Raw genomic sequence first — 15,418 nt, 5'->3', positions numbered from 1 at the left:
TCTTCTTACTTTTCACAAGAGCTAAAAATACCAACAAATGCTGTATTTGCAGTTCTTTTAGCTTCCCCCTGCACACTACAACCAACAAAATAGGTGTTACTGCAGCAAGGATTTTAAAACTACCCATCTTAAGGGAATTTTAGAGAACAGGTAGGTTCTGTGAAGGCCCTTGGGTTTCCTTGTGCAGCAGGAGATGCTCTAAGGGTGTGAAAATTTCCACCAGTAAAAGTGACTGTAAGCAAAACTGGAGAAGAGCTCACTTCCCCCCAAAATCCTTCCTCACCCTTGAAGTAGAATAAAAAGTATCACAGAATCAGAGTAGTTTGAGTTGGAAGGGACCTTTTAAGGGTCTTCTAGTCCAAATCCTGTGCCGTGGCAGGGGCACCTAGAGCAGGTTGCTCAGAGCCCCATCCAACCTGGCCTTGAATGTTTCCAGAGGTGCATCCACCACTTCTCTGAGCAACCTGTTCCAGTGTTTCACCATCTTCACTGTAAAAAAACTGCTCTCTTATATCTAACCTAAATCCACCCTCCTTCACTTTAAAACCATCCCCCCTTGTCCTATCACATCAGCTTGTCCCTGTCTTTATTATAGGCTCCCTTCAGATACTGAAAGCACAACTGGATGCAATTTTCTAAGTGTTTCATACCAAAAATGAGACTCATTGAACATCATCAGAGAGGAAGTTTCAGCTGATTCTTGGAAAACGCTGAGTGAATAGCTACAGACTTTAGGGCTTAATTGCCAATTATGCCAAGGTGTTATTTATGCCTTAAAACAACTTTGGATAAAGAGTTGGGGAAATGTAAGCAGTTTTTCTGCATTGCTTTTGCCTGCCTGGTGCAAATCTCTGTAAAAATTCGGGCCACACGGTGAGTTAACAATGAGATATTTTGATGCTGCTTAAAGAGCTCAGGGCTCATTTTGCCTAATCCAAACTAAGCCTCACTAAAGCTGCAGGGAGTGTTCGTACAGCCCTTCACGCTGCCTTACACAGGTCTACAACTGTTCTCAGCTTTCTTCAGCTCCTCCTCTCCAACATGACTACCTAGAAAGATAAAATGGGTTTTTTGGCCAACTATACCACAACAAAGAAGGTATCAGCAATGTAAATTCATTCTTCAATTAAACCAGAATTTCAAAATATTGGGCCCTTTGAAAAACTCAGTGTGCAGCAGTCAGGAGTTTTGAAACAACTTATTGTTCAACTTTTACTTTTCAAGTATACCCTGTACTTTAAATAGAATTACTAAATTAAAAATGTAAATTGAACTGTATCTTTTAACAGCTGGTGATTTGTCTATTTTCCACATTTTATTATGCATAATTTTTATAATAAAGAAGGATTTTTTTTCATCCCTGTTCTAGTTGATAGCAATTCTTCCATGCTTCTCAAAGTTAATGTAATAAAACTACATAAAATGTTTAAGAAAAGCCCCATTAAAATATACAAAGCATACTAATTCATGAAGTCAAAGTCAAAGCAGAGTGGAAATATGAGCTTTAATAAAACTATGTCTGTTGTAAATAACTATTCAAGCACAGTCATTTTTTTGCAAATTGCATGGGATATAGCTCGGTCTACTCGAAGCAAAGAATCGCTCAGCAGGATAAATGTATCTTAGTCAGAAATAGATTAAAAGATAGAGCTGAGCCATCAATAAGAGCCAGATAGCATGGTATTATTTGCTGTTTGTTTTGAAGATGTAATTGCAGATCCCAGGATTTCAATAAATCTGTGCACATCATGGAAAGAATTGTAGAGAGGAACCGGGGCAACACGAAGAGCGTTTGGTTCTCGCATGTCACACTGCAAAAACAGAGAGGGAACATTCAGTAAATTCAGGTCACTTCATGTTTATCTGTCAGGCTATATTTTTAAATGCCACAACTTGTCTTCAAGGAAGAATGACTGGACTGACAAAGAGGCACGTGTAAAAGCTTTGGGATCCTCAAGCAACTACAGTGAGGAGCAGGATTGTGAAGAACTTAGTAAGAAATGTTTTGCCTAAAAAAAGGATGCAAATCTCAGGATTGGCAGGACTCTAGCAGTGCCATTGAGGGCTTCAAACCAGCCATGTAGCCCCAAAATTCACCTTAGTGCCTACAGCAACTCAGAGTTGAAAAGGCACACAGCTGATAAAAAAAAAACAACAAACCAAACACAACAAAACCCATTCCAGTATGTGAGAATGTCTTGTTCTAAAGGTACAAGTGATGGCACAGGTATTGCAGTATTTTTCTTCCCCCTCTGTGATTTTGAACATTTTCCTGAATACAATAATCTCTCATATTTGAAAAATATCACTGCATTGCAAAGGCAAGCCAACAGCGTGAGGCCCCGTGGCCTCTTAAAAGCAGGAGTTCCTGGAATTCCCTGGCAGCATCAAAGCAGCAGCATACGTAAGGTAAAAGAGGTGTCCTTTGGGGAGACAAATCACCAGCAGAAATAAAACTGATATCTCATTTATATGGCATTATGCTATCAGTCTCACCTCCCATCACATCTGAATCACCCAATGTATGGCCCTAAATTTCCCCCTTATTCTTTCGGAGCAGTGCTCAATGGTAGCTGTGCCATTACATGGAAGTACTGCTTAGTGGCTTCTTTTCCTGAGTGCTAAAACACATCTCTAAGGAAATGGCAGCTTTTCCACTGCTCCATCTCGATGCCTCACAAAGCTTTTGGCCATTTGTGGATCAAGAAGGCAACTGATGTAGGTTCAGAGTTCCTTGTCATGTGTCTGTAGGTGTGCCTCCCATCCTAGTGCACCCATGATACAGCTCTAACCTCAGCAGTGACTCCAGAACTACTGGAAATAAGTCAAAAGTGAAAGGGCAACATAGAGTGTAACAAATAATCTATAAAATAACTGTGTATTTGATTGCTTGCGCAAGTGAAAATTGAAGATGTAAGAAACTGTCATCAGTCCTAGAGGGTATTTGCCTTATATGAGGTTATATTTGAATAAAAGTAAATTAATACTTTTTTACTTGTTAAGAAGATGAAGTTTGATTTACTCACAGCTACTCCCCTCTTCTCCAGCTCTTTAAACACAGATTTGATTGGAAGGGAAAATGACAGAGTGAGTTGGCATCCTCTGTCCTCAATCCGAGATGGTGTGATTATTCTTACAAAGGGCTTCTCTGGATTTGTTTTATCCTCACTGTAGTAATGTTTTATCAGGTATTCCAAGTAACCAGTGAGCAGAATGGATTTCCTCCTCAATGCTTTCATCGTAGTTTGACTAAAAACCTGTAATGATTTGAAACCATTAGAATGACAACGTGTTGCTGTAGAAAATGAAAAGGAAATAAAGAAAGACTAAAAAGGTGACAGATTTCTCTGCACATTATCACTGGAATTAAGTAGTAATACCAGATAGGCATTTTACATAAACATGGCAGGACTGGGCTTTGGAAAACCCAGGATAATGTTATGCTTTAGATAATGACAGATATTTGTGCTTATTGTTTAAAAGTTTCATACACATCTATGTCTGCATAAATGAGCTTGCACACAAAGCCAATTTGCTAAGAGAGCATTCATCTGCATGTCTGAAAATGATCCATAAATCCTCCATAGATGCAACAGTGCTGCATGAAACTCAATATCACATGAAAATTTTTCCCTTGTGTGTACCTTTACTACAGACCTTATCACTCTCTACAACTCCCTGAAAGGAGGGTGTAGTCAGGTGGAGTTTGATCTCTTCTCCCAGATAACAAGTGATGGGAAAAGAGAAAACTGCCTCAAGTTATACCAAGAGATGTTTAGTTTGGATATTAGGAAGAATTTCTTAACTAAAAGGGTGGACAAGCATTGGAACAGGCTCCCTGGCAGGTATCACAGTCCCTGGAAGTGTTCAAAAAACACATAGATGTGGCACTTGAGGACATGGTTTAGTGGTGGGCCTGGCAGTGTGGGGTCAATGGTTGGACACCATGATCTCAGAGGTCTTTCCCAAACTAAATGATTCTACTAACAAAATCCAAAGGCCAAGACTGAAACATCATGACTGATGTACAAATCCTTGACTTAGAAAGCACAAAATGTGTACTAACATATTGACTTTGTAGCCTTAAGTCCTGTACAGGCTCCCTCTCTCCTAAACCACAAGAAGAAAAAAAAAAATATTCACTGAATTCTTTTTCAGTAGATCTGTGCTCTTGCACAGCTACAAGAACTGGTGAGCTTTACACACTCAAAATATCATGAGAGGTGCAAAAATGACTGCTTGAAAATGGCAGTGCCATTTGACCACACAAACAAGATCAGTGTGGTAGAGGAGCTTGGAAGCAGAAGGTGAGATAGCTTCTTCTTTTACTCTGGAAAGGTTCCATTACAGGGAATGATGGAATAAGCAACCCCAGAAATAATTTACCCCTGCCTTCCTCAAATCTTCCCTTTCTTTCTTCTTATGGAATTGGCTGCAGGGGAAAATGACAAGATACAGACATGCAAGTGCCCAACAGCCACTTCAGATCACATCCTGGCACATCAATGCTCGTGGACAGCTCTCTCTCCACTGACTGCAGCTGCAAATCAGAGGCAAGGCAGTGCCCTGGATGACAGTCCATGAGCTTCACTCTCAAGAAACAACTGTTTCATACAAGAGAAGTAACAATTTTAAGATTACTTGTATCATAACCTGGAAAAGCATAAAGAGAAGTACCTGAGAAATTCTACTCAAAACACAACAGTCTGGTTCCCAGCAGCATCTGGGAATCATTCTTTTGTAGAACATCCCGAGTCTCACTCCCTGATGCTATCACAGCCACTAGATGCTGCACAAAACCAAGAACCCCTGCATTTGTGTTTGAGAAATGAAATATGGATGCTGTAAGACAGACTTTGCAAGGGAATGAACGTGACAGGGACCAGAGCCACCAGAAGTCAGCACCTGCACAGGCCAACAAAAAATCTAGAGGTGCTTCCCTCTCCACCCAGACAGGCAGAGCAGACACAGGCCTATTCAGTGCATTACTAGAGGGAAAACAGAGACCTGCCTCCTATTCCTCCAGGATTTGCAGGAGTATGAGGGATGGATCTCCTTAGGCTGCATGCAAAAATCTGTTTCCACAGGCTTTGTGAAGGAATATTTGGTCTCCTGGGTGAAATTTTTGAAAAAGGTCTTTAAAATGTGTCTGTAGAGCGCTCCCCTTTTTTCCATAAAAGGCAGCAGCCAGTGCCATAACAGTCACTTTAAGCATTATTGAGGAATAACATCCATTAACACTTGCAGCTTTCATTGTTTCCATCGGAAACACTGCCTTCTGCTTAATGTGTCCCAGTGAAGGTGGCATGCAATTTCACTAGCCATCTATTGCCAGACATGAAAACTATTTTGTTTCCCACTGTATTAGAGCAATTAGCACTGGGAAATCCTGGCTGTGCCAAAAGGTAATGTGGGCAGGGAAAGGGGAGGCAATGGAAACTGCTCAGCCCTCATTGTTCGAGGCTCCCTGCAGTGGGCTAAATGACACCAGCCCACACAAACCCGAGCACTGACAATCTGGGTCATAGCAGAATAGCTTTCAGCTTATCTCAAAGGTCACATAAAGTTTAAAACAATATATTGGATGTTTAAGGACTAAAAAAATAAATTGTCAGGCGGAACAAGAAGCATGACTGTGCCCTTTGCAGTCCTTCAGCGTTGCATGCAGGATGGAGAGAGCATAACTGGAAATTTTCTGACTTTGTTTGCTTAAAATGCTGTTTTTTCAATAAATACAGAAGAGGGATGTGGACACTGCTCTTTGTTCCAGCATCAGCTCAGTCATTCCACTAGAATTAATGGAATGCTAAGCAGAAATAAATTTCTGCCATTTATGCTGGCAGCAAAACCTTGCTACCCAAGGCTGCCTTGAAAACCAGCTTAAGGATGATTTTAGAGCAGAATAATATACTGCATATAGCAGGTAAATCTGAGTAACACCACCCTTTTGAGCCACAGAGACCCAGAGTCCTGATTTCAGGGGTGAACCATCCTTAAGAGGAATGCTGGAACATCTTGATGTGAAACCCAGGTGTTTGGGGGACAGCTCCACGCCCTCAAAGAGGGATGAGCTGTGCTCTCCAAAGCAGATCGGAGCTTTCAGCACACAGATCACACCTTTGGAGAAAAGGAGGAATTAGCTCTGTATGGCAGGACTGCTCTTCCCACAGCCTCAGTGTCAGTGATTCATACACAGATAGGTCAGAGATGGGGCTCTGCTCCTTTGACCACCAGAAAACTAATGATTCTATGAAAAAAAGGCTGGAGTTATGCCAAACTCATGAATTCCCATTTTAGGAAACATTTGCAGAGAGCTTCTGTCTCTTCTGTTTGTAACCAAAGGAAAAAGAGGTTCCCTGAGCCACTGGATTGGTTGATCCAGGGCACCCAGGATACATAATTTTCTTTCATAAAGGATGTAAGTCTGCTTTGCTCATGGAGTATAGGAAACAGCAGCTCTGGATGCAACTTTTCAGACCTACATGACTCCTCTGTAGGAAGATGCTGAGCAGAATCCTTCCCATGAGTAGCACTAAGACAAGTCACTGGTATACTTGGTGATCTCAGAGATCTCTTCCAAATTTAATTATTCTATTATTTCGAGCCCTGTATACTTCCATGGGATAAAGGTGCTGTTTGTACTGAGCCCCTAAAAGCAGGAACAAATGCAATGCCAGAGTCCAGGTTTGGAGGTGCAAACCTCAAATACTCTGCATCCTCCAGCAGAGTTTGTGAGAGACATGGGGAGGTGAGTATATTCATTAAAGCCCTTGGTCTCTCAGAGCTGTGGGGTTATTTTGTTTGCTTTTCATTACTTCTCCCCTTCAATTTTCAAATATTTCACAGATTTCTTTAAGGGAGACAGCAATAATACAAGTAGCATTCATTAAATATTTTTATACTCCTAAACTCACGCTCAAAGTAAAGCAATTACTTACCTCTAAACTGGCATGCAGAGCACAGACCAGTAAAATTGGAGGATTTGATAACCGGAATCCATTAATTCCTTCACTTAGTTGTAATTCTGGAAAATGAATAACTTATATTAGTGTTTTTGATTTCTTCATTTTAATAGATTGGACCTTATCTTGAAGTCTGTCCTCACACAGTAAAATATTTCCCTAATGTGGCCTGTAGGAATGGGTCATTAAAAGGAAAGAGTAATCTATTCCCAGCTAATACTTTCAACTTTGAGAGAAGCCCAATTTTATCCAGCAGAAGACCTCATTAGCAGCTTCATGGGAACCAGAGAACTGCAATTAATTTGTTTAAATGGTGTGTGTTAAAACCACCTTTACACTTGAATCTCTTTTAAGGCTGGCACGAGGCTGAGAAATTCCAAGTCAGCAGAGGCACGCTCACGCAGAGCAAGGAATCACGTTCCTTAACTTTATTGAGCTGACGAGACACATGGGAGGCTGCATATGCAGCTAAGTGTAGCTTCAGGCCACGTAGAGGAGTTGCCTAGACTTTGGGCTGTGAAATTTCACAAAATCTATTTAATAAGTCTACAAAGCCTCACTGTAAGTTCTGTGTCACCGTTCATATTTCATGCTCCAGCACCAGAGCAGGAGGATGAAGCGGAGGAAATGCTTTTCACGCACAGCAGACCAACTAATTTTATAATGCCCAACTTCTCCCCTGTAAACTGCTCATGGAAATGAATAAACAATGTTTTTCTTCTTCTAGCAGTATTTCAAGGCAATTTGTGTCTCCTGCTGGCTTTCCATCGTGCCACTCTCTTGCATTTGGTCCGAAAACAAAGAGCAGACTGAGGCTATTAGAGAGGTGCTCTCCAGCCAAAGCCACATCAACAGGCACCGCCACAGAAAATTAAAAATATATTAAAAAAAAAAAAAAACCAATCAAACCAAAAAGCTCCTTTCTCATCCTGATCCCTCAGGATATTCTCTCTGCCATAGTTTAAACTGGAACAGTCTAGCTGTCAGATTTGGACAGGAGTCCTCATTATGTATTGGAACAAAAACCACTTCACTATTTCAGAGCAGGTTTGTCTTACAACCCATCCTTCCCTAGTGCAGGAAATTTGGAGATGCTGAAACGTAAGTGAGATTTCACGACTTATGCCAGCTTGCCTTACCTTTATTTATATAATTTCTCATTAATTCCAGTGGAACTAATCCTGAAGAAAGATATTGCCCCAGTGAATGTTAGCAGATCCTTGCTCCTCACAGACTTATGAATTTAATTCACTGAGATATTTTGAAAGTTTCATCCATATTCTATATCTGCATTTTGAAGGTATTTCAGCAGAATATCAAGGAGCAGACAGTCAAACCCTTATGCCCAAACATAAATTTATTCCAACATTTATTTTGTTGACTGCACTGCATTACATATTTGGGATGAGTTTAGCCTAATGCCTTTAACATAAATGAGGAAATGCAAAGTTCTGTCCTTGTCAAACTGCTAAAAAAGTGAAGCTGGTTATATATAAATAAATCAAAAAAGGTAAAATTGAGAGTGTATAAGTACATACTGTTTTCCATGAGGAATCGTGTTTTGAAGTCATGGCCCCACCAGCCGATTAGCCTAAGATTTTTTAAAGAAAATAAATTAATAGAAAACTTAATATCTTTTAATTTAGCTTAGAGTGTTAAGAATTATATAAGATTGAGCAATATATATGTTTATAATAATACATTTTATTTCTAACAGTGACATAAAAATGCAATAAATTCTATAAAGAGTTAGCACTAAAAACTTAACATTACCATTTGAGAATTTCTCTTTTACTGCAAATGATAAAACACACCACATCTTTCAATTAACTATCGATTTTAACAATATCCATTCTATGTGAAGTCACTTCACAAAACAAAAAACAGTGCAGAAATATTTCCACTGTTTGGTTCCAAGGCATTAAATTCAAACCATTCTCCCCGTGCTCTTAAACTTAGTTTAATGAATATTGAAAGCTAAAAGGAGTTATAAAATCTTCCTTAGTTTCACCAAGAAAAGCACTTTTTGGTGAACAGCAAGCAGACAACAGGACCTTGGAAAGATAATTATGTGGGCATTGCCTCGTCCTTACTGTGAGACCAGTGTGAATTCTGCATACACTTTCATTCTCAATGAAGTAAACTTACTATTCAAAATCTTTCTTTAAAATAAAACCCAAACCAGTTTAATGCAATATTACTTTTTTAAAGATCATCTCCAGAAAAAAAAAAAAAATTCAATTATTTAAAAAATAATATGTCTGAGCTTAGACATTAAAATGACACTGCATTATTAACTCATATCTAATGGAAAATATCTCCAAGGACACTGCTGCATACAGTTTTCTAAAGCAGCTGGATATACTGGATCACCTACTGCCAGGGCACTGCAGATAAAACCAATATTGCAAAATCAAGGAGTCTGTCCCCACCTCCCTTGGGTTCTCCACTTCTTAACTCAGCACACAGTGACATCAGTGATTAATAATGCCAGCCCCACTTGAGATTTCCCATGTATCAATGCTTTTACAATATCAAGAAGTCACCATCACAGACTCCTTCCAGAACTTCTCAGCTCTGCAGGACTGGACATATTGGACACCATTTCTGCCAAGGCTTTGCTCAGTTTTCCCTATGCCAGATAGTAAAGTCGTTAGGAGTGAAGCCTGGCAGAACTTGTAATGATAAAAAGGTCTCTATGTAAAAGTCACAGTAGATCAGCCTTCCTGGAAGCAAACAGGGAAAAGAAAGTCACGGCCTCTCCCTAAAGCAGGAGCATTTTGCAGTTTGCCTAAAAGAGCTGAGCTCTGCAGGATTAAGACCACATTTGAGTTAGAAACTTGTTATATGAATACTGCAGAGTGTAAAATAAAGTAGTTCGTATTTCTGTATAACAACACAGGTTTTATGTTTACTTCTGTGAGCTGCATCTAAACAGAGGCTCTACAGAAAAGGCATGGTTTTTTCTTTATTGCTGCATGATGTTTTTATTCTAAGAGCCATGAAAATTAATAATGCAATATACATCCATTTTAAATGAGATATTACATTGCCAAAATGAATACATCCCAAATAAAGCACAGTGGAGCCTCTGCCCGACTGACTCCATTGCTGATGCTTCAAATCATAAAAGATATTTCAGTTATTTTATAGGAACTCTATAACGTATAGACAACATTGGACTGTAACCCTGAATATTGTATATTCCTGCAACAATCTACTGATACCAATTGCACACACATTCTATGAATTTCAAAAGTTTTAAGCAGAAAAAAATCCATGGGAAATAAAACATCTGGACTAATAGTCTGTGAGAAGGAGAAAACAACACTATGTTCCACTTGGACCACACCCGAAAATCAAAGACAAAATACAGATCAATCAGATCATTACCCAGATCAGGGCTGATGAAAAGCTCTCTGGTGACACTTTGAATGTTCAAAACTTGCTAATTCTGAAGTTGGCTTCAACCCAGATCTCAGCTGCAGCACCACGGAGGCAACTTGGAAAGTGAAATTTCAAAACTTTTCCAAAATGACAGAGTGAAGGATTTTTTTTAAAAGACAGTTTTAGATGTCTTGCCCTTTCCTACCATAATCTGACAATTTGATTTTCCTCTTTTTTATTTTTTCTCTTTTGGCTGTTCTAGAACTTCAGAGGTGTCACTGCAGGATGTGCACTTTGAGGCAGCTCTGGTCCTACACTCTCATTGATCTAATGGTCCATATGGATGTCACGTTATTTGACATTTAAGTTGACAGGCTTCAAAGCATGGAAATTAACAAAATCTTCACAAATTATAGCAATTTGCTGTTTACAATTTTCTGTGAAAATTTTGAAATGAAGGTTGCCACTGCTATGCCAAATTTCAACCTGTTGTGATGGGAAAGAGCTAAGGTGTTAAACCCCAAACATAACGCTTTATAAATGCTCACTAAAAATAATAGGCAATAAAACTGCACATTAACTTAGTGCAGTAAAATTTCTTATTAAAGAGTTGTTACTCTGCATGCAAAGTGAGCATTTTGAACCACAGTCACCATTTCAACTGTTCCTGCTTCAGAAAGAAAGGCACTAAGGTCTAAATGGATTCTGAATTCCAAACCATAACTTTTGGCAAAATACATAAGGTGGAAGGCTCTGAGAAGCCATATATGATGTGCTTGTGATTAAAAACACCTTAAACACATTAGCAATGGGCCTGTCAAGTTACATGCTTTCCACAGCAGAGAAAACCCATTGCGGGAAGCGTGTAAAAAATCAGTGTCTAAGGAGATAAAGGTCTAATTTAGCAAATGTTCCACTATAAATTTAAGAATGCAAATTTATCCAAACTAAGCCCTTGTCTTAACACATCACTAAACAAAATTGTTATCTCAGTGATGGATAGCTTGTGCTTGCAGCATCCTGCTGCCAGTCCCAGGTACCTCCAGCAGCCTCCCAAGGCTGCTCAGCGAACATGCTCCTGGAACACCTCCACAGAGAATCTCTCTCCATCCTGGAGCAAAACATATATGAAATCTGTTGCAAAATCATGCTAAAAAGGAGATTAAATTAGTGCCAAACTAGCTGTGCCTTTTTCTGCAAGGTGAGCATGTTCTTACAAGCCCACTTCTATTAGAAAATAACTTTTAAAGTAGATTGTTCCATTCTATGCCTCAAATAAAACCACTGCCATCATGGAATGGTTTGGGTTGGAAGGGACCTTGAAGAGAACCTCTTTCCAACCCCTGCCATGGGCAGGGATACCTTCCACTGGACCAGGTTGCTGAAGGACCCATCCAACGTGGTCTAAGTCCTCACAGTTTGATAACTCTGACACTTTCCCAGGGAAATCTGCAGTTTCCAGTCTTTGCACAGAATTTTTACATGTGCCGCATAAAATTTAAAGCAAACTGTTACTAGCTCGGCTTCATGAGGCAAGTAAGAGTATAATGAAATATTGCTGAAAGGTTTGCAAATTCCTTATTTTTTTTTTACCCCAAAATGTTCTCTTGTTTTACAAACAGAGGTTTGCTGGGCTGGAAAATGACTGCAGAGAGGAGCAGTATCCTCTTATTTAGTCATACTCTCTTTAAGGATATTTACACCAGGGAACGATCCCTTCAATAAGTATTTTTATTTAGCTCATTTTCCTCCTTCATATCTGTCTGCATTAGACTGAAGCACTGGTTGTTCATAACTTGAGTCATCTCGTTTGTAGTTGCATTAATGATGCAGAAGTGCGGGATATAATGATCGTGATGTATGTGCAGTGTAAACATCAAAGAAGATCCAGTTATAGAACACAGAAAAAATACAAAAAAAATTCCTTTGACCTTTGCTTCGGCTTTACAGATGATCATGCTACTCATTTATAATTTACAGCCTGGAGCAACACGGGTCTCATTTTCCTTCTCAGAAAGAAAGAAAGGCAGAAACTCTTGAGTAGTGGTACAGAAAACAGGGAAATACCACTAATGTGGCCCAGCTTTTACAGTCCAGGGCAATGTGCTGGAAGTATCCTGTCATTATATTGTGTGAGATAATCATTTCACATCCAGGAGAAGGCAAGTTGGAAAGCTTCAGGAATACAGTGTGAAATTTGTAATACTTGATTTTACATCTTCCAGCTTCCCTGGGAATGAAGCAGTTTGTCTCTTCTCCCTTATCAGGTCACAAAGCAAGCTGGAAATTTCATAGCCCTTATTTAGATTATATTTGGAGCATATACCAGCAAAGCATGTTATGTTTATGAAAGGATGGATTAAGCCAAATCATAAACAGGCAGTTTTGGGGCAGGCTGTGTCTGCAAAGCAGCTGATGTAACGGCTGGGTGGCAGCTAAGTTCTTCATTCACACATTGCTTTAATTTTGCAAAAGCATCCAGGTGTTGCCAAAGATTTGTTTGATTTTTTCATGCTACTGTTCCAGCCATGAGAAAGAACCAGCTCTGAGAAGTTAACAAGACTTGTCACTGCTCCCCAGGTTCATTACACAGAGCTAGGCAGATCTTATGCTATGCCTGCAAAGGCAGCTTCGTGCAGGGAAAAGAATGAAAGGGCCAAAAATAATGATTAAGTGCAGTTTCTTGCAGTCCTGTATGTCCATGGCACAACTGGCTGGTTGAACAGCACATCCAGGTCTGAAGACACCCTAAAGACCTAAGATGGGCAACCAAGAGGCCCAAGTGCAGTGTGACACAAGTTTAGAGGACAGACGTTAATTGTGACTCAAATACGGCTCTCTTAGCAAGAAATGTGTGACAAAAACACCCATGACATGTTAGAAATTAAATTACAAAAGAACATGGAAAGCCTGCAGGCTGGAGGCAGCCTGGAGCTAGGAACAATCCACATCTGACCGTGTTTGACCATCATCCTCTGCCTAGGAGGGAGTGGTGGTACCACAGCACTGGTGCCACATCCAAAGCCCAGCTTGCATATTTTAAATGCCAGGATTAAAAAAAAAAAGAAAAAAAAAAGGTACAATCAACTCCCCAAACCCAAAACCATTTCTAAACGTACCTTATATCCATATGTGAATCTCCAGCTCAACTGAAAGTTTAATTCCATATTTTGAGGTACATTGCTCCAGTTTCCTGGGCTCCATACAATGAAATACAGATAGAAAAAGCACCCAGGACTCAGGTTCTGAGCAGGAGCATCTCCAAATGGTGCTGCACTCAGTCAAAGGTCAGTCCCAGAAAGCAAAGTCATGGAAAACAGTTCTCTAACCCCCTCAAATCTACCTTACTCTCACCCAGATCTACAAACAACTCTCCACAACCTCTGAGCACAGACCTGGTACCCAGGTTGAACAGCTGGGCTCAGGTCTTTCCATTCTCCTCTGTATTAATTTTATTGCAGCTTTCTAATTGCATTTTTTTATACATTTTAATTTAATTTCTATGGCATTAATTTTATTGCAAGCACATGAGCATGATTGTATTTCTTTGAATTCAATGCCAAAATTCAGAATAAATAGAATGACACACACACACACACCAACTAAGAAAACAGAAAAACCTGCTCATTGCTTTAAATGGCATATTTTTGGCTCACTGGCTGGGGTTTGAGAAGGAGTTTCAATTTTCTTTGCGATCACAGACTTGTCTGATCATTCATGAGTCATTTGGTCTCTCCATGCCTCAAGCCCTCATCTCTAGAAATTCTGCTCAGGACTGCCCTAACTCTCCAGTGAAGGGTGAGAATATATCTGTTAAAATGTGCTCATATATTTAGCAACGAGGACCATGGAAGGATGAAGAGGAAGATTTATTTGGAGTATCTTATACAGGAGTTTTTGATATGCACATAAGGAAAGGATATGTGGAAGTAAAGCTGATGTAACCTGGTGTCTTCCCCCTCCAGTCAGCCTTTCCCTAAATTATCACCTTGCCCTCAAAAGTTGTTGCCAGTGCTGTGCTTCTACTCAGTTCAGAATCTTATATTTTTCTTGATCTAGATCACTTAAGTGGCATTTCCAATAAGGTAAAAAAAAAAGGTAAATTAAAAAAAAAAAATCAGTATTTCTATTGCTTAATTCCACATGCTATTTTACAGCTATGCTGAAAAAAAAAAACAAGTCCAAGAGGTTGGACAAGGTTATTCCACTCCACCCTCTCCACACTGAGCACCCCAGCAGGGTCCTGCTCTGACCCAGGGCTCCCCTGCTGACAGCTCACTGGAAGGGAGAAAGACATTTCAAATGATGTTTGGGATGTTGAGGGGTCTGTTTAATCAAAACAAAGCATAAAGGAAAAGTAGCTCCTGGTTTCATCACTGAAATCAAGAATTCAATGATTTTAACCTCCTTGTGTAGGTGAAATTCTTCACATACTGAGAAGCTGTCAGTTTTGGAGAAGCCCCACAGTACATACCTACAAGGGCTAGGATTTGCATGGGGGATTAAGGGAGTTATAGCAGCTGTTATAACCCCTGCTAGATTTTAGCAATATTTCGAACCTAACTCAACCAGTCTCCTTCAGAAAACCTTGCCAAGATTGCCAGAAGTTATATTTAAAGGCTTTTTTTTTTTCCTCCCTTATATCTATTTAGATATCCTTTATCCCAAATGGTAAGCTTGGACTTGTTTCATTATTCTCTTCTGTGCAGCGCCTGTTAATTTTAAGTAGGATCTGTTGTTAGAATTTGAAAAGCTTTTGAAGCCCAGGTAATTATTAGCCTCAGACTTCTGTAGTTTAGGACTTGCACACACTCTGCTGCTTTCCTTACCCTTTTCAACTCATTACAAATGTTTCCTAATTATTAAGCATATGTGACTTGTGAGCAGCGCCATACATTATTAATGGACCAGTCTCTTAGAACTCAGTGGAAAAAATCAAAACTCCTTATGAAAAGTTGCTACTGTGAAAGTAGTAACTTTTCATATTTAATATCAATGAGGCTTTACTTTGTCAAAGGACCAAAGTAATGTGATTGTATTAGAGGCTAATAGCATGACATTTTTCTTCT

At 39.6% G+C, this 15,418-nt stretch overlaps 1 protein-coding gene across 1 annotated transcript in view; it reads right to left on the bottom strand.

The window, feature by feature from the left end:
• Positions 1–1,658: 1,658 nt before the first annotated feature.
• KYNU (kynureninase) overlaps positions 1,659–15,418 on the bottom strand; it is a gene marked incomplete at both ends in the record, with an annotated part of 58,072 nt that continues 44,312 nt past the window's right edge. The window contains 4 exons of the mRNA XM_082285436.1: positions 1,659–1,811; positions 3,027–3,257; positions 6,939–7,024; positions 8,501–8,553. Coding sequence (XP_082141562.1) covers positions 1,659–1,811; positions 3,027–3,257; positions 6,939–7,024; positions 8,501–8,553 — 523 coding nt within the window. The remainder of the gene's footprint in view (positions 1,812–3,026; positions 3,258–6,938; positions 7,025–8,500; positions 8,554–15,418) is intronic.

Source organism: Coloeus monedula, assembly GCF_965178545.1.
Source record: "Coloeus monedula genome assembly, chromosome: 7".
Taxonomy (NCBI): Eukaryota; Metazoa; Chordata; class Aves; order Passeriformes; family Corvidae; genus Coloeus; species Coloeus monedula.
Note: the sequence above shows the minus strand (reverse complement) of the source record. Positions and strands in the feature narration are given on the sequence as shown.